Genomic DNA, 19,654 nt, shown 5'->3' on the forward strand with positions numbered 1-19,654 from the left:
GAAATTAAACAAGTGTAGCTAGCAAGGTTGAGTAGATGATTTGAGAAAAGCCATAAATACATTGCAACTTTATAAGATTAAATATTGTCAGTACTGTGCAGGGATGGAAGAACAGAGATGACTACAATAAACTTCCCCCTCTCCCCTATTTCTGGAGCTGCATCTAGTTGTAATTATGCAAGAGATTCACAACATTTCAAGAAGAGCTTTGATGTTAAGCGCTTGTTTTCAAAAGTATTTTATGTCACTGTGTAGATTACCAAATTCCTATTATGCAACCAGAGAGCCTCTAAGTCTGTGTTTTGTGGCTGGAGCTCAGCACATCGCCTTGCTTGCAGAGGTACAAGGAGGAGGCTGCTGGAGCCCAGAGATGGCAGACACTAGCAGAGGGCAGCCGGCCTGTATTTACCTTTGTTGACCCTTCTGACCTTAAAATCAACTCTTTCTGAAAGTGGATTTAAAATATTTTATGTTTTTTCTCTCTCTCTTCTTCTTTTTTTTTTTTTTGAAAGCCTTGAGCATATAGATTTTTATTTTGTTTTAATAAAACTACAGCAATGTAGCTCTGAGAGAAAACAAATCAGGAACGAGCGTGGTACCTGAAGAGTACATTTCAGTGCGTTACTTTGCACCCAGCCTTGAGTTCTAGTGACTGAAAGTGCGGTGTTAGTGGGTCAGATCTGTGTACGCTCCGGATCGGGGCTCTTTGCGAGCCTCTCAGGTCAGAAACAGCACGTTGCAAACTAGCCAAAACGAGTTGCCCAAACCAGTTCATGGCATTCGTAGTCATTCCAAACCGTGTTACACCGCCTGACCGATAGCAAACGGCCCGGAGCGGCTGCCCAGCAGCTGCGGATGCTGCGCCCTGGGACCTCCGGCTGCAGTACTCCCCCTGCACCTCGGTGCCGGTGCGTCTTTCTCCTGGCAGAAAGTTGTGCAGCCGTCCGCCTCCGGCTGCCCCGGGGTGAGGCGGCGCCGGCGTTGCGAGGCAGGGGGGAGGCTGCGCGTTGCGACTGGCTGGCCACCTCCCAGTGCGGGCCGGGGCCGGGCCCGGGCCCGGGCCCGGGCCCAGGGCCGGGCCGGGGCGGGGCGGCAGGGCCCGGCCCCGCTGATGTCAGCCGGGACGGGGGAGGGAGGGAGAAGGGGAGGGGAAGAGAGTTGGGGGGGGGAGAGAGGCCACCCGTGTTCCGGGTCAGGCGCGGGAATGCGAGGCTGCCGCCAGCAGCAGATCTGCGCCCGGCGCCCCGCGATGCTGCTGCGGGGAGGGCAGTGGCCCGTTGAGGAGCAGTAGGGGAGCGCCCCCCGCCCCACGCCGGCTCCCGCCCATTGTTCTCCTGGGGCCGCCGCGCTCGCCTGGGGCCGCTTCCCGCCGCCTGCCGCGGCGCGCTGGATGCAGGTTACCGCCGGCGGCTCGCCGAGACCCGCGCAGCGCGGCGGAGGATTGGGGCAGCGGCTCCCGCGGCCAGCGGGGAGGAGGGGGCGGCGGTGAGCGGTGTCACCGCCCGCCCCGCAGCCCCCAGCGGCACAGCCTGCTCCCCCAACCCCCCGGCGGGGCGATGTTCCACTGCATCCCCTTGTGGCGGTGCAACCGCCATGTGGAGTCCATCGACAAGCGGCACTGCTCGCTGGCCGCCGTGCCCGAGGAGATCTATCGCTACAGCCGCAGCCTGGAGGAGCTCCTGCTGGATGCAAACCAGCTCCGTGAGCTGCCCAAGGTGAGAGGGGAGCGAGAGCGGCTGGTCCCAGCTCCGTCGCTGGCCCGGGGCGGGGGTGTGCAGGTGAGCCGCGCCGGCAGGTGCCCGTGGAGCTCCAGTGCCGGTGGGATGAGGCATCTCCGCGACCGCCCCGGGGCTGTGGTGCGGAGCTGTTGGACGCGGGGTGTGCGGCCGATGGGGCCAGCAGCCGGTCGTGGCAACGCCAGGAGGCAAAGGAAGAGCCGGGGTCCGGAGTTAGCCTTCCGTAGTAGTTCAGAGTAGTTTAATGGTAAATGAGCTCTCACGAGTAAAGCCTGGAGATCACGTCCTGCGGGAGGAAAAGTACTGCTCGGAGGGCAGAAGGGTGAGGCCTGGAGTCAGAGGATGAGAATATATGTTGTGGTTAACTCTCACGTCATCAGAATTATGAGAACTTGGAGGGTATTAAACCCTTCCCCCCTTCTCCCTTTTAATAGATGCTCTCCGTCCGTACTGAGAAAAACAAGACCCCCTAGTAGGTAACAAGAGTTGCCGTTTCTGCTTTCCACTCCTGGAAACTTCGTCATGCAAAACACGAGACACGAATAAGCTTTTTCTTTTTCTTGGTCTAAGTCCGATTCAGTTGTCAGGCTTTTGCTTCTTGTGTGAAACACGTAGCTGGATTTTTGTGCACAATACTTTTTTTGATATTGTTGTCAAAGGTGAATTCACTCTCAGTTGAGTGCGTTTTTGAGATGTCGAGGTGGTACCTGCCAGCGTGGTTCACCAGCTGGCACTTGCTGCTTTTGCCAAAGGAACCCCATCAGAGGGATGCCAGCGAGGCACTGTTTGACTCTGCAGATACAGAGTGAGTGGGAGGCATGCTTGCTTTTAGAGTTGATGAGCTAGGGGCGTTTTTCAGTGTTGCCTCTTTAAACTTTGGACATCTCAGGAGCCTTTGTGAGTTGCGATTGGTAGAGTTTGTCACTGGAAAGGATGAAGTGTGATCTGGAAGCTGCACCTTAAAAGTGTGTGAATTGTCAGCTTGGAATCCAAGAAACTGAACTCACTATCCAGAGAAATTTTCGAAAGCACCTTTGTTACTACCTGAATCAAAGTTGGTCTGTTCATACCAAAAAAGTACAGTCTTGCTTTTCTTTTTTTTTTTTTTAAACTTAATTCTCTCACATAAAACTATTTAATTTTTTTTGAACTTTTTTTTTTTCTGCTGTAGGTAGTAGGAGTAATCATGATGGAGAAGTTTTTCTATAGACAGTAGTAACGAAATTCCATTGAGATGACGTATTAAATATGGCTTAAAAATAAATAAATCCTAGGAACAGATTTACATCTTGTGGTGACTGAGCTCTTTATCCTTCTGAAGTAGAGCAAAACTGGTTTATGTAGCCTCTGTGTGGGTGCTATTTTTACTTCCAGCAGTTTCTGCTAGCTTCTGCTGGTGCACAGACTAGACTTGGAAGTCTTTCTTTTTGTACTAGGATTTTCATCTTAGTGTTGGCTTTCAGGCTTGTACTCTTCTTATTGCAGGGGTATTGAATGTGACTGAAATGCTATTGAGATGTATGGCTCTATGCTTTTTTAAGAAAATAATAAATCCATTACAGACTGATTGCTGGGCACAAACGTAAAAGGTGATGTCTGTTATTCATAGTATTACATGGTATTTATTTCTGTAAACAGAGTGCAACTGTTGTTCCTGGTGTTACATAGTATTTACTGCCGTGCATAAAGTGCAACTATTCATTGTTTCTTCTCTTCCTTGAACTGCAATCTTTGAAACAGCTTTTTTTTTTTTTTTGTTCTGTGATGGCTAAAAAGGCTGCTATTAATTGCATGTGAGGCCATGTTAAGCAACAAACATGTAAAAAGTACCTGAGGGGGTAAAAAAGTAACCCAGCCTCCTTGGCGTTGTAGTGGAATCAAGTTAGAAGATTATTTATTTGTTTATGTGTGTATTTATTTAATTTTGGACCAGATTACAGGACTGTGTAAATATACTGTAGGAATATGTTTGTGGGTTTTTAGCTGGGCTAGGAAACATCCAATGAAACACAACTACAGAAGTGTAGTTGTAGTAGTATGAGTACTTTGTGCCTTGTCAGCAACGCAGGAGCGCATTTTTATTAGGGCTTCCTGCAAGGACTTATGAACTTTCCTTGTCAGTTCCTTATTAATGTTTTCTGATAAATGTGTGCTGTCATCTCAGGTAAGTGTTGACTCTGCAGGATTTTCAGGTACAAAAATCTAGCTGCATTCCTGGATGTGAAACTCTAATCTATTGAAGATGGGAGTAGACAGGAAGCATACTGTTTAACATTTCTAACAGCAAATAGTTTTAAAAGTTCTACTGTAGGAATCTGTCTCAGGAGAATGGTGGAAGGTCTTTCTGTGGAAGGTAGCTACAGGGTACACTGTTCATTACCTTTTACATTGGAAGAGTAGTGTGGATACAAAGTATTAATGCAAAGTACAGATACAGGTCTGGGTAGGGGCTCCTCCCCCTCTACTCTCCCCTGGTGGGACCACACCTGGAATAGGGTATCCATTTCGGGCTCCCCAATTCAAGAGAGACAGGGCTCTACTGGAGAGAGTCCCATGGACAGCTATGTAGATAATGGATGGACTTGAACATCTTTCCTGTGAAGAATGACTGAGAGAACTGGTGCTGTTTAGTGAGAAGAGAAGGCTGAGAGGAGATCTTATTAATAAATATCTGAGGGGTGGGTGTCAGGATGAAGGTGGCGATCTCTTTTTGGTGGTGCCCACTTACAGGACAAGGAACAATGGGTACAAGCTGGAACACAGGAGGTTCCACCTCTTTATGAGGAGCAACTTCTTTATGGTGAGGGTGATGGAACACTGGAGCAGCCTGCCCAGAGAGTTTGTGGAATCTCCTTCTCTGGAGACTTTCAAAACTCGCCTGGACGCATTCCTGTGCAGTCTGCCCTAGGTGATCCTGCTTTGGCAGGGGGTTGGACTTGACAGCCTCTAGAGGTCCCTTCTAACCCCTAACATGATGTGATTCTGTGATTATGTAATTGGAAATATGTACAAAAAGCTGAGGCACACCATGCCTCCTGCAGAGAAAACACCAGGGAAATCATTAGGGTATATAATTAACAAACTGTTAGGTCAGCATAGATCTCAGTGGTTGTTACACCCTTAATCTAGTATAACGCATTGTATTAAGTCTTACCTCCATGAAGCTTCTTCTCCATGTGCATAAAAGCAGTAACACAAAGCCAAACCATTCTGGGGCTCGGTCAGGAGAGTCAGCAAGTCAGGAGATTTTTTAACTCTCAGTGGCTGGTTTGAGTTTCCTGTACTCGATGGGAGTCCTGAAGTTTGAAGTGATGTGTGCTGAATCCTGGTGAATTATCTGTATAGCACTGATAAGGTGTGTTGCTGAGGTGGTTGTGATCCTCTTTAGGAAATTACTCCTCTAAAGGCTCACCTTGACACAGTGAGGAAGAATCTCCCTGTAGACTGTGGCCTGAAGCAGAAGTTGCCAAAATTGGATGGACAAGAAAAACCCCAACTCTGCTGTCCTCTGTTTCATTCTACACACTGACAGTTTGGACCTTATCTCCCCAATGTGGGCAAGTGTGGTCTGAAGTGGCTTTTACAGCAGGCAGGAGGTCTTGCAATATTGCTCTGAAACCAGGCGGAGTTCTCTTTCCTGCCATGCAGCAAGTCTGAGACAATGATAATGACTTTATCTTTAGATGTCTGCTTTTGTTTCACTTGCACAATATTTTTCATCCCTTCAAATGTAAAGCTTTGTGTGGCATGTTGAAATACGTGGATTTGCTGCATTTCACTGAAGTTGTTGGAGCAATTTGTGTTGGATACACACACTTCCTCCCTTCTCTCCTGTTTTTCCCTGCCCCCATTTCTATTATGCAGCAAAATTGTTCTTTGGTTGGTTTATTCCAATACACCAGTAAAAGAATACACTCTAATATACCCTAAACCCTTCATTTTGAGGTACAGAAATAGTCCTAGGCTTTGCTTAGTCTGCAGTTTTTTGCTAGCGTACTTAAATCCTCTTTTATACAGAGGACAGCGTGGCATATTTTTTTGTGTGTGTTAGTGAGAAAAACCCATCAGAACAAACTCACAGAAAAATCCCTTCAAAAGACAGAATACAACTTAAAAATTGCTGTGGAGTCTTGGTGGGAAAGGATCATCAGGACTTAGCCATACTGCTTCACTGTATGTTACAAAAGTCATCTGAGGTATCTTGAGGAGAAAGGATCATTTTGGGTTAGTTCTTTCTATGATTCGATGGTTCTAAGAAATACACTTAAATTATTATTAAAAAGAGTTACTTTGGTTTTATTTTTGTTGTGTTGGCTGGCCAAAATGTGTGGTAGAATTCCTCACCTCTTTCTATAGGCAGAGTAGCAGGAAGAGTTCATTTTGAAAACACCTGATAAGAAATGTCCAAAAAACAGAGGGCGATGTTTTTGGCCCTGTTATTTCCACTCCTTCCTTTGTTTGCTCTCTTGTGCATTAATATATATATATGTGGACCAGGAGCAGCACTCAAGTTTTCTGACTTTTTTTTTTTTTTTTTTTTTTACAAATATGTGTTGGTTCTCCTCCCCACCCAAGCTATACCCGTCAGCCTCTCAGGAAAGCAAGTTTGCAAGACAATAATTTGTATTTCTACAGTAACTTGCATATTTTTTAACATCATCTTGCCACTGCACAGGGATTCTTTTGGTTTCCCATGTCAGTAAACTGATTCTTTCCCCAGGTCTCATTAACTGCTCTGTTGGATCCCTCTATCCCTTCTTCCTTCCCTGCCCCTTCAGTTAGGTGATGGAGAACATGTGCTTGTGTTGACAGCAAGCTTTCTCCACCATCACCACTGGTGCCCCAGACTCCTTGCCCTGCATGCTCACGTTTTTCCATCCTCCCACGTCCCAGGATCTTGCTTACTTCCTCTGACCTAAACAGCTCTGTCTGCCTTATGTTTTTGATTCTTTGCTTTCTTTTCTACCCTTTCTGTGCTGGATTTTTGACTACACTTGCAAAGGTGGTTTTTTTTTTTTTTCCTCCTTTGCACCTTTCTGTTGCCTCCCAGGCTCCCTCTTCTGCTCTTCCTCTTCCTGCAGGATAAGCCAGCCTGGTGGAATATGCTGGAGGAGCAGGCTGTGTGCTATTAAGATGCTGGTGGTTTTCCACAATATTGAGGTCTTCCAAGTCTTTGCTGGCAGATGTGGCTCTTTTCCCACAGAACAGCAATTTCTAGCTGTCAGCATGCTTCTCAGCACTAATGCTTTGCAAGACAAATTAAAGAGCTGCACCCGTTGGTCTCAAAAGGAAGGGCTTTGTATAGGGCCAGTGGTAGAGTGTGGCTCTTACCTTGCTTAAATAATTCCTTCTTCTGTGCTGAATCTTAAGTGCCTTCTGATGAATATTTGGTGTATCTGACTTGACTGGAGAAAACCCATAGTGTGTGGTCAACAGTGTGCATAGAGTAACTTAAAAATGCAGTTTGAGGGTGTTTGGTTGTTTTTTTTTTTCTGAAGCTGGACCATTTTTTATTTTTCTTAGAAGTGAAAACTTGAAAGCTTTTTCAGCTCAGGCTGTAATGTGTAGTATATAATTTGTTACACTTCAAAAACTATACTTCATTGAAGAGTAGACTTGCTGACAAATTGCTTTGATAGAAGAAAATAACACATTCTGCATGATGCATTTCAATAGCTTGTGTAATGAAAAACATCAGGTAAAATGCTTTCAATTCCATAGGTCAGTCTGTAGTTGATGAAATGTTTCTTACTCCTGTACATTAGAATTTAAGTGCCAGTATCTCCTATCAACAAATTCTCTGTGCATGGAATTTGCTGTACAAAACTGGATCTCTGTGTTTTTTTGCTTTTTTCCCCACTGGTAACAAAATAGAAATATGTTAGGAGTCTTTGAATGCAGTATTATATTCTGGCTTTTACATTAAATCACTAGCATTCTTTTCATTGGTGGGTGGTGGAAATAATTTGTAACTCTTGTTTTGCTGCTATTTTGTCTTGCTGCTACTTGGTTGTATTAGTCAAAGGATAAAGACTACGTTCCCATGAGACTTTTTGCAGATGTTGTTTATGTGAATACTCCAATGGCAAAAAAATGAATTCAAAATTTTATGTATGCCTTTAGTTTAGCTGAAGAGTCTATTGAACTCTTCTTTTGGGAATGATTTTTATATAGTGTTTTTAAATCTGATCTGATGCAACTCTTAATTGTTTAACTTCTCTGTCGGAGCTTACAGATTGTATCTGTCGTCTGTAATTTTTCTTCTTGGTGTTATATACTAAAGCTTTTCTGTAGAGTTACATGATTGATGCAAGACTCCTTCCCTAAGAGACCTGGTTAAACCGTGGCCTCTTCCTATGCTCTAGTTCCTATGTTAAAGAAGCTGATGGTGTGCTGTGGCTTGGCATTTAGATCAGGCAGTGTCTGTATCTCTTTATTATACGTGGTGTTGAAATCCAGGGTGCTATTATCAACCCAAAATCTTGTGAAAGCTCCTTCAGGAGAAATCCGTCTGTTCATCCCATACCACACCTCTTTCTCAGGAAAAAAAAAAAAGTTTTAGAGTAAATTTCAGTGTTCTACTGTAGTTTTTCCCCTTATGCAACACTTGCTTGATCAGTGGCCAGTAAACTGTGGAAAGAGGTGATATCATACTATACATCTCTTTTAGATTGTGTTTGTGGGTTGCAACCATCCCTTTTTAAGATGCAAACATCTAGAAGCTTTATTTCCTTTATTTTTTTTTCTTTTTCCTTTCTAAATTTACAGATATTGAGATCGCAGAGATGTACTGGGATATCTCACATGACTGGAGTGCTGCAATGGGTAAATACAGGCTTTTTAAGAAGGGCAGGCCAGAAAGGCAAGGACAGGGAGGTTTTTTTTTGTGTGAGAGCAGCAGGAATATGTGAAGCTTTGCCTTGGGATGGATGATAGGTCTACTGAGAGCAGTTTGGGATTTGTAGGTAACTTTGTTTTGGGTGTCTGCTTTAGACTGCCTGATGAGGAAGAAGTAGTAGATGATGTCTTCTTCAGATAACTGGAAGAAATCTCACATTAGTAGGCCTGGGTCCTCATGTAGGTCTTGAGCCACCCTGATATTTGCTGGAAGGACAGCACAGTGGGACATAAGCAATCCAGGAGTTATCTGGAGTGCACTGATGACTTCCTAGCACAAGTGATCAAGGAGTCAGTGAACAGAGGTGCTTTGTTGGTCCTCACAACAAGAAGAGACTGGTTGAGATGTGAAGGTCAGGACTGCAGTGGCTGCAGAGTACACGGTCACCTTGTCTACAGTGACCATGGGATGGTGTAGTTCAGGATCCTGATAACAGTAAAAAGGGCAAAAAGTAGCATCACAATCCTGGACTTCAGGAAACACTCTGGCATGTTCAGGATCTCTATGGATGTTTATACTGCCATTCATAGGGACATTTATTGACTGGAGAAATGGGCAGAGAGGAATCTCATGAAACTTAGTAAAGAGAAATATAAATCCCTGCATGCACTTAGAGGTATCAACCCATTCTCAAGTACAGGATGGAGGCTAACCATCTGGAAAACAGCTTTTCACAAAAAGGCCCTGTGTGACTTGGTGGAAAAGGTAACTGTGAACCAGTGATGCTCCCTCAGGGGAAAGAATGCCAAAGGTATCTGGGCCTGTATTAGGAAAAGCATTGCCTGCAGGTGATCCATCTCCTCTGTCCAGCTGTGAAGGAAGTGCCTGGATTGCTGTGTCCAGTGCTGGGCTTCCCAGAAGAGAGACATGAGCATACTGTACCAAGTCCTGCAAAGGGCCACAAAGACTGTTTAGGGCTCGGTGCATTTGTTATGAGAAGAGGCTGAAAGAGTTAGGCTTTTAGAAGAAAAAAGGCTCATGGAATCTTACAGGTATGTATAACTGCCTGATGAGGGACTGTAAAGAAGACAGAACAAAACTCTTTTCAGATCTCCCTGTTAGCATCCCTGGGATTGTTGAGAAGATTTTGAAGTCTGCTTGTTTTGAAATATTTTTTAATGGCAGGTTTTTTCATAGTCACAGCCCAGTTCTGATTTTTGGTCTCAGTTGGAAGTAATTAGATGGTTATGTTTTAATACTTGTAACTAATTTTTTTTTCTGTAATGGGTGTATTTTTGTAGTAAATTGGTAGCATCCCCTTTTTTGTCTGATGTACATAGATAGGACAAGGCTTGTGGGCAGAGATTATACATCTGTATCTCTAGAATAAATTTTATGATTATACGTAGAGATATTTTTCTAATTATATTACTTGGTCTAAAAAAAGATGTTTCCTCTTGCCAACAGTCTTGTATACTGGAAAAATGGATGCTACAAATTCATTAGTGAGATTGAATGTGAGGGGTTTTTTGTTGTTGTTTGTTTGTTTGTTTGTTTTTTCTCCAAATGGCAAATACATTTAACTGCAATGAATCCATATTTTGTTGCAGCAGATGTTTTCTGGCCTCTGTTAAAGGCAGAGATAGTCCCTCCCATTGCTGTACCCTAATTGCTATAACATCAAGGGCTTTTGAACCTTTGTTGCTTCTACTTAATCGACATAAAAAAGAAAGTAAATCCTTGCCTGCCACGAAGCAGCATGAAATAGCAACCTGTTCAATGCAGAGCTTGGTAGAGCAGCACTTTAAAACCACTGCAGCGCTGAATCAGAGAGTGGATAGTCCTTTTTTTTTTTTTTTCCCCATGGATTGTAACAATTGAGATAAGGACCTGCAGCTGGCCCAATGTTGACTCTAGTTGTTCAGAAAATAGTAGGTGCTTTGAAAATGGCAACCAGGAGCATAGTGGGTAGATATTGAAAGGCAGAGTCAGTGAGCATCTGTTATAGTTTCTGCTCTGTCTCCTGTAAACCCTTTCCCCACAGCTCTTCTTGCCTGGCCTTCATATTTGGCTTCAAAGCATCCGTTAGAGGGGGAGATAGCAGTTGCAACATCTGGTTCTGTTTAGGGCACATGCCCATGAACTGTGAAATCTAGTATTTTTATTAAAGTTTTGTATGAGTTTCTGCTTGAATGTCTGCCCCTATGCTGTCTTCCATTAATAGTCATGATGACAAAGTTGGTGCTAAGATGCTTCATGAAACAAAGTACAGCTTCAACATATTCTGCAGACATGGTTTCAGCATGAGAAACAGTCCTTCACCATTGCAGAAATCTGTAGCAGTTCTGATTTTGTCATGGAACCTGTGAAGACAGAGACCTCAACTGTATGGAGCAGTTTTCTATGTGCTGGCTTGCTACTGCAGTTCATCACCAGATGCTGCTGCATCTCCTCATGTCTTGAGGGCAAATCTATTAGTTGCTTCCAGTAATACTTTTGTATAGAGTCATCAACTGCCTGATGGCTGCTGGGATGCACTGTGAATTAGTCCCTCCCTTCAGACATAATTTCTGTATCTTAGTGCTTTAGTTAAAAATTAAAGTGTTTGGCTCAAAGGATCACATGGGAGTCATATCTGTGAAACCATGTTGCCCTCTACTCAGCTGTCTCTCCTCACAGGTGAAAGCAGATGGAATCACTTGAGTTCTTGCTGTTGATAGCAGGCTTTGTGGGATATGCCAAGCTGATAATGTCCATACTAGACTTCACTAGACTCTACTGGGACCTCATTACATACCTCATGAATCCAGAACAGGATCCAGCTTCCTCAGCATTTCACTGTGCAACTAGTTTAGGATGCACATCTAGAGGAAGGTGTCCACTTTCAGTGCTATTGCTGATTGTCCTGAGTTGTTCTGCTTGTGCTACTGGTGGGTTTCTCTAGGATAAATTTTAAGATGATGAGATACAGGACTACATCCTAGAAAGAATTTTATTTTTTTTTTTTTTTGCTTATAAGTTGTGGCTTTTGACTGGGTGTTTCTTGCAGCTTGAGTGGAGGACAGGGTGTGTTACGTGTTGTTGTGTTAGCGTGGCCACAGTTCTTGTCAACTCTAGGCTGTATGTCTGCTGGCTGACTTTGGAGGAGAAGCAATGCCTGAAATCCCATCAGGTGGTTAAGGTAGGGCATGGAAGTGTCCTGTCCTCTTGGGGTTTTTACCACTGAGTGTCCCCTATGGATGGTCTTCCAAAGAATTGACTATTGATAACTTCTATAAAAGGAGGTGGAGAAGGAATGAGGACAAGCTTGCGCTTTGCTCTCTGCCTTTGCTTTTCTGACAGGCAGGAAGAATGTCTCTGTATGTATGCCTGTAGGAGAGCCTGGTTATTAAACACATCCCCAGGAGACAGAACACCTGAATTCAGTGCTACTTCTGCCTTACACTATTTAATCTTGTTCTGACCATTGAGCAATGTGTTCACCTACAAAAAGTTTGAGCTTTGTCTGTACCTGGTGCAGACAACGCTACCTCCCCAACCTTTGGGGGCCAAAAGGAAGTAGTTCTGTAGTCTAGTAGTTTGGGACCTTTTTGGGAAGCTGGAGAGTGTTGTGTCAGCTGTGCTGCAAGGTTATTTAATTAATTTGATGCCTCATCTTGTTCACTTTTTTGCTTATGAAAAACACATTGCAGCTTCTGCTTGTGCTTGCCTGAAGAAAGACCTTTGCCTAAGGTCTTTCTGGGGTGGTATGAAAAGGGTGGGGGAAGATTTGATTTCGCTTTCTCTTGCCTGGTGACTGAAGGAGGACATGTAGCTGGTGAATGGAAGTGAACAAATAGAGCAAAGGCTTCCCCTATTGATTTTTGTTTACAGTGTAGCAGAAGAAAAAGGAACCTAAAGTGAGATTTGAAACAGGAATACATTTAAGGTGTTAAACTATGTTTAAATTGCCTTGTGTTGCTTTTCAGTTCTAAAGAACAAATATCCTTTAGCTGGTCTGTTACAAGTTTGGAAAATGGGTGAAATAAATATAGGTGTCTACAGAAACAGGACCTAGTGACACACTGTGTCTTAGTAGTTTACCTAATTCCTGTTTGAATATAATACTGTAATTTCTTGAAGAAGCCTTAAAAGCTGAAAATCCTCATTAGTGTCTATGGGAAACTTGACATAAGAGGAAGCACTCACAAATTTTTAATCTTGTCGGCAACAGCTCAAGTACCTGCACAACCCCCCCCTGCAAAAAAAAACAAAAACCCAAACCAAACAAACAGCACCCTCCCCCCAAAAAAACCCAAACCCAAACAAAAAACAGCCACCAAAAACTCCCAAAACCTGCCAACCAAAAACCCCCTTTCTTTCTGCCCTGTGTGAGTGTAATCCTGAAATTTGAGTTAATTTGCAGTTTTCTTCCTCCCCTCCTTCTTGTTCTAATTTCTGCTGCTCGTCCTGGTCCCTCTTTAAAATTAGGTAGTGGATTTCATTAAAGTTTCTAATTTTAATTCTCTTTCCTGGTAGTAGTGACCTTTTTATGGAAACATTTTTGTTAACCCAAAATGTTATGCTACCTGTGCCAAATGGGTTTGGAATTTAACATGTCTCTGGCACTGGAAAGGCTCTATCAGTGGGATTTTGCTTTTCTCAATGAGCAGAGTTATCTGCAAGTACATCTTCATATCCTCATTTGCTTTTTGTTTCAATTGCATATTGGTTTTACCTATTTCCATTTTTGTTTTTCCATCAGGAAAGGTGAGGAAGCATTCACAGGATCACAGGATGTTAGGGATTGGCAGAGATCTCCAGAGATCATCAAGCCCAACCCCCCTGCCAGAGCAGGACCATAGAATCTAGTTCAGGTTGCACTTGAATGCATCCAGATGAGTCTTGAAAGTCTCCAGAGAAGGAGACTCCACAACCTCTCTGAGGAGCCTGTTTCAGAGTTCTGTGACCCTCTCAGTAAAGAAGTTCCTCCTCACGTTGAGGCGGAACCTCCTGTGCTACAGTTTATATCCATTGCCCTTTGTCCTGTCACAAGGTGCAACTGAGCCTGTCCCCTCCCTCTTGATACCCAGCCCTTAGACATTCATAAACATTTATTAAGTCCTCTCTCAGTCTTCTCTTCTCCAGATTATAAAGCCTCAGGTCTCTCAGCCTCTCCTCATAGGGCAGTGCTCCAGTCCCTTAATCATCCTCATGGCCCACCCTGGGACTCTCTCGAGTAGATTCATGTCCCTCTTGAACTGGGGAGCCCAGAACTGGATGTGATATTCCAAGTGAGGCCTCACCAGGACAGAGCAGAGGAGGAGGAGAACCTCCCTCGATCTCCTGGACACACTCCTTTTAATGCACCCCGGGATCCCATTGGCCTTCTTGGCCACAATGGCACATAGCTGTCCTATGGATAACTTCCTATCCACCAGGACTGCTCTCATTCAGGCAGTGCTCTTGGGCATGACTTTGGTGTGTTTTTTTTTTTTTTTTGTTGTTGCAGGAGTGAGCCATGTGTTGTTTAGGCCACTTTCACAGGGAAAATCTTGAGTTTTATCAATAGCACTAGCTTGGCTTAATTCTGTTGACTCTTATTTGTAGACTCAAGAGTGCTAGTTGTAGTGATATTCTTTTAACAAACAAAACAAAACCCCAAACCTGTGGGATTGCACTGTCTCTATACTTTTTGGTGAGTCATGCACTTATCTGTGTGCTTTTTTTTTTTTTCTTCCATTGGCTGACATTGATCCAATTTTGTCAGAATGAAGTTTTAAAAATATATGTGGCTGGGTGCAGGAGAAAGACTTGGTTAGTTTTCCAGTTCAAGAAGGGTTTTATTCAAAATGTGTGTTCTTAAAAATCTGCATAAGAGAGACCTATAAATTCTTTGATAGCAGGAAATGCTTCAACTGAAGATTGGGAATCACTACTACATAGAAAGTTTTAGGCTTCTTTAGTGCTGATGCTCATGGAATCATTTGTCTCATTGAAGCACTATTAATTAGGCTGGCTAAATTAAGCAGCACTGAAAATGTTGCCAAGATGCTTGTAGAGACATTGGGTCTGCAATCAAACCCTTCTATTTCAGCATGCTAGGTGGGTGTGCTGCTCTGGCCAGCAGCCCCCACTGCACTTTGGTTCATGCTGAAGCTTTTAAGGTGGCAGCTGAAATGCTGAATTAGATATGTGTTGCTGGTTAACAAATATTTAAGAAATTACAGATACTGAAATATATGTGTATACATATATTCACATTTGCTGACCTCTGTTCAGTAAGATCTTAATTCCCTTTCTTCTCTGTGGGCAAAGGAGGTACTTGCCTCTCCAGTAGTGCTTTAGAGCACTGATGATGTGCCTTGGATAACAGAAGAATAATTACTGAAATGGGAGGATTATGTATTGAATTTGCAAGAGTGACTAAGTTCAATAGTTTAAAGGAAAGACCCAAACAAAAAGTTCAGCTAAATGCCTTTCACATAACTACAGTTTCTGGTTTTATCTGGGAAATGTCATTCATGAAAAATTATGCAAATTAGAAATAAATCTGCCAGTTAATATTTCTTTTCAGCAGTCTTTAAATACTTTATACCTTTACATACTGTGTATTTTTGTTTGTTTCTCACACGTGCTCTGCACATTTAATAATATACAACACTGGTGTGGTGAGGGCCCTCAGGCCTTCCTAGAAATGCCCAGTCCTCCATAGCTTTTTTGATATTCCTTCTGTTTTTCTCACTTGCCACTATGGAGCATCACTTGCAAGGACAACTGCTGCTTATGAGAAGGTTTGTACTAGAACGTTAATATTTATAAGTGTCATAGTTTAGCAGCTACACACTGGCTGCGGAATGCTTTTTGGCAAGTATTTATTTTGGATAGTGTTAGGACAGATTGGGATCTCTCCTGTGTTTCCACAAAAGTGTATTTAAGTGCTTTTCTAAGCTTCTGATGGATTCCTGATGTAGTCATAGTAGTAAATATTTAGCAAAAGGGATGCATTTGGTTTAGAAGATAAAAAAATGTTAATGATATGAAAATGCAGTCATGGATCTTGTGAGGAGAAAGAAGGAATGAAAAAACATTTCTGGCTATTTTAATTGTAATGTCTGTTTTTAGGGATCTAGAAATGTGAAATTGTAAATTTATCTTCCTTTTGTAATTTCAATGGTTATAAAAGGCTTTTAATACTTGGGGCAGGGGGCAGGGAAGGAGTGCCACTGTTTCAAAAAATGCCTTTGAATTTTCACATTCAGGTCCAGTGCATTTTTTGACTGTTCAGTGCTTGTATCTTTTTTAAAAGCTCTATTCTTTTTGTTCCCTAAAAGGAATTAATGTTTTTGAGGGAAAACACATTAATTTCAGTTGTGTTTTATTTTTCTGGAGCAAAGAACAATAACATGTATTTAAAAGTTAGTGCTAGGGTTGCAAATCTTGCACTTAAAACCAAATTTATGATGTTGGCTATAAGAGAATCAAAGACTGAAAACTTGCATCATAACACAGATTCACGAGAATCTGCAGTCCAGGGATACAAAAGTCTTGAAAGTTGGAGTCTGGTCAGTTATGGTCACAAGGACTTTATACAAAAGTCATTTGATTTTGCACAAATTGTCACCACTGGCGATCACTCTAAATCAATAGCTTACATGGAGGAGAGGAAAGCTGGAACGAGAGCTCTCCAACTTTGTTAGGGCCTACATCTCAATAGGTTTTTAATGACCATTTTGTATCTTAGATTAGCAGCTGCTCACCACAGCTTGGCTTGTCTCCTTTAATGGTGGGTTTTTTTCATTTTGGGGGCTCCCAGACTCTCCAAGGCCATAAGGAAAGTTAAGATCCTGTCTGCATTATGTGCTCGTATCTTCACTGTAAAGACAGAGTTGGGTTGGGTTCCTCCTCAAGCTAGGAAGACCTGGAATTTTGCATATGCTGCCCAACTTTCATTATTCCTTCTGAAACTGGGCCACAGAGTGGAGAGGGTATGAAGCTAGAGAGTAAGTCTTCCCCAGAGAGGCTGGCTCTGTAACCTAGTTGGTTATGATGCTTGCTGATAAAGAAGACAGTGGCAGCCCTTCTCTGTGGGTTTTCTGGATCATCCTTTAGAAGTTTCCCTCTACATTAACTTCCTAAGGAACGTTGTGTAATTAGGATGCTTTTAATTACCCTGCTGGGTAACCTCACCCCATTAATGACTTTGATGCAGGCATTCTGGATTTCGGTAGTGTCTGGCTGCTGTGATCTTTACTAGTGAGCTTTACAGGTGTTGTTTATGTTTTTGTTACCCTTTTTTTGTTTGGGTTTTTTTTTTTTTTATATATAATAAATTTATATTTTATGCCAAACAGATTATAGTCTGTTTGCATGTAAAAATTAAAACAATGTTCATTTAAAAGCAGGTCTGAAGGGTCTGCATAACTGATTTTAAGCAACAACTTCAGCACAAATTTGAAAGTGGCTTCCAGTTATTGCTTATCGTTTATCATGCTTGCATGTCAGTTACGTGAATATTTTCTGACATGGAGATTTTTATTTCTTTCAGCCTTTCTTCCAACTTGTGAAGTTACGGAAACTTGGACTAAGTGATAATGAAATCCAGCGGCTCCCTCCAGAAATAGCAAATTTCATGCAGCTGGTGGAACTTGATTTGTCTCGAAATGGTATGCTCTCATGATAATTTGTTTGATTCTATATCATCTTATGACATGGTCTATAAAACTGGGTTAGTAGGGTTTTTCTGTCTCTGAAGTTGCTATCTATGTCCTGCAGAACACTTTGTGGTGTAATTATTGGATTTGTCTGTAGTTCTAGGTGGGGAGGAAGGAAAGGGTAGAAGAGAGCCAGTGGTGGAAATATAGTAATAAAATAATGCTTGACTGTAGTTCTGCCTGAGGGCCTGCTTTATTTTCCAATTAAAAAAATTGCTTTACATCCTATACTACAAAAAAATTTGCATCTCTCCTTTATTTGTTTGATGCTTTTAGTGCCATCTTTATTGGATGATATAATTGATGAAGTGTAATGAGTCTCCAGGCAGTTGCTGAAAAATTCTTCTGAACCATATAATTTTATGCGCATTGCAAAACTTTGTAAGAGAAGAAAACTAGAAAAAAAAATTCCGAGTGACAGAAGAAACACATTAGTTAAAACATGTTAGAAATCAACATTAATTGTCCCAGTATTTTGTCTGCTGAATTTGGCTGGGTTGGGTGCTCTGTGTGAAAGACCTTATACAAAAGGAAATACTCTGTTGGCTTAGTAATTCTCTGTGCAAATGAATAACTAACTGCAAAAGAGCTGGTGGATGAGAGCCATGTGAACTCTTGTCAGCTTGACTTGGAAGTTGGCTTGAGAGCTCAACTGTAACAAGAACAGATGGTGTGAACATTTATGGCTGGGTAAATGCTTGTGTGTTGTTAGAAGTTACTGCACAGGGAAGTCTTTTCTCAAGTGATGGGTTGGATTAATGCAGGGGGCAGTTACTTTCCTGTATCCAAGGTTGATTGTTAATGGCCCATTTTATTGCATTACTTTCTCTTCTCTGTGGTTCGTTGCAGAAGGTGACTGATATGCTTCCTTCTGCTTTATCATGTCACAGTTATTGCATGACTTGAGTACTGAAATTAAAAATGCAGTGTGTGAGGGGACACAGAGGAGCCATGGCAGAACACATCTGAAGTTACTTTCTGGTGTTTGTTCATGTTATGGTTGTCTCACAGCTCTTCAAATTAAAAGGCAAAACATACACCATCTGGGATGGTGCAGGGGAAATTCTCACCTAAGATTTTTGAGATTTACAGTATTTTCCTTTCTCAGCTTTGTGTTTTGAACCCACTTTCCAATATGCCAGATTCTGAGCCTGCCAAAGATTTCTCCTGTTTGGTGGTTTGTACTGCATCAGGTTTTGTTTTTGTAGCTACAAAAGCACTTGTAGGAGGAAAAAAAAAAAAGAAACTCTTTGTATTCCTTCTAGGCGGTGAAAAACAGCCCAGCTTTTCAAAACGCAGCATTGCTGCATGAATAGGAAAGTGTGATGGTGACGTCTGAACTTTGGGAAATAAGAGAGCATTGTTCTGTGGTTTTTGTTGTTCTAGCTATCTGGTTCAGTGCACTAATCGCTTTCAGTTCTGGCCATGCTGTTTCCTCAAGAGCTTAAAAATGAAAATATAAATTCATGTAATGTTCTGTGTACAGGAGTAGCCCTTCGTATTTTAACTTCTCATCACAGGAGGAAGAGTAAAGGGTTTTGAATGAACAAAGTACTTCCATTTCTCTAAATCAAATGGTAACATGTCTTCCTTTCTCCTCCTTTCTAATCCTTTGGTTAGTTTATGATCTTTGAAGCTCTGTGAGGTGGAGTATTTATCAAATTGCTGGATTTTGGTGTGCTTACAGACGTAAGTGGCCAGCTGTGTGTTGTGCAGTGGTGAGGTGTTGCATCTGGAGGTGGGATTGATTCCTCCAGGCAGGATTCCCCCTGACTATTTAGAGGTAGCTCTGCATGCCTGTGTAATGTGGTGTTATGTGCTGAGTAAGTAGCCCCAGTTCTTAGGCACTCAGGAAAGGTAAGAAGGGAAACTCTTAAATGTGGCTTTCTTAAATTCTGAAGTGTTTTAAAATGCCCCAAACACAATAGTATCTACATAATGAACTCTTTAAGCAGTTTTTGGTTAATAAGTGAATCCACCGTGCTTTTCTAGTCCAGCTGAGGCTAAGGAATACAGATTCATAGGATTTCAACAGTGGATGCCTGAGCTTTTGAGTTGCTGGCTAAAGCATGTCTGGAACTCAGAGTATTCTCTGTAGCATCTTCTGAGATATATGCTCAACTGCAGTGTGTCTGAAACTGCTGCTGGTTCCCTGAGACTGTCTAAGCTTAGGTAAATCTTCTGGATTTTCATATCACTGCTGAATTTTGCAAGGACATGAGGTCACTGTAAGTGTCCTCGCTTGACATCCTTGAAGTTTGGATAGGGCTCCTGTGTTTTCATTGAGTTTTAGCACAAGTTTTTGCTCTGCATGGTAGAGGAGAGCTTCTGCTCTAGGAGCAAGCAGAAGCACCTGTATGTTATTTGTTTTCCCACAGCACTTGGAC

At 42.4% G+C, this 19,654-nt stretch overlaps 1 protein-coding gene across 1 annotated transcript in view; it reads left to right on the forward strand.

Moving 5' to 3' along the window:
• The first annotated feature begins 1,556 nt into the window (after positions 1–1,556).
• LRRC1 (leucine rich repeat containing 1) overlaps positions 1,557–19,654 on the forward strand; it is a 70,325-nt gene continuing 52,227 nt past the window's right edge. The window contains exons 1-2 of the mRNA XM_054383601.1: positions 1,557–1,715; positions 17,102–17,219. Of these exons, the coding sequence (XP_054239576.1) occupies positions 1,557–1,715; positions 17,102–17,219 (277 nt within the window). The remainder of the gene's footprint in view (positions 1,716–17,101; positions 17,220–19,654) is intronic.

This window comes from Indicator indicator, chromosome 9 (assembly GCF_027791375.1).
Source record: "Indicator indicator isolate 239-I01 chromosome 9, UM_Iind_1.1, whole genome shotgun sequence".
NCBI lineage: Eukaryota > Metazoa > Chordata > Aves > Piciformes > Indicatoridae > Indicator > Indicator indicator.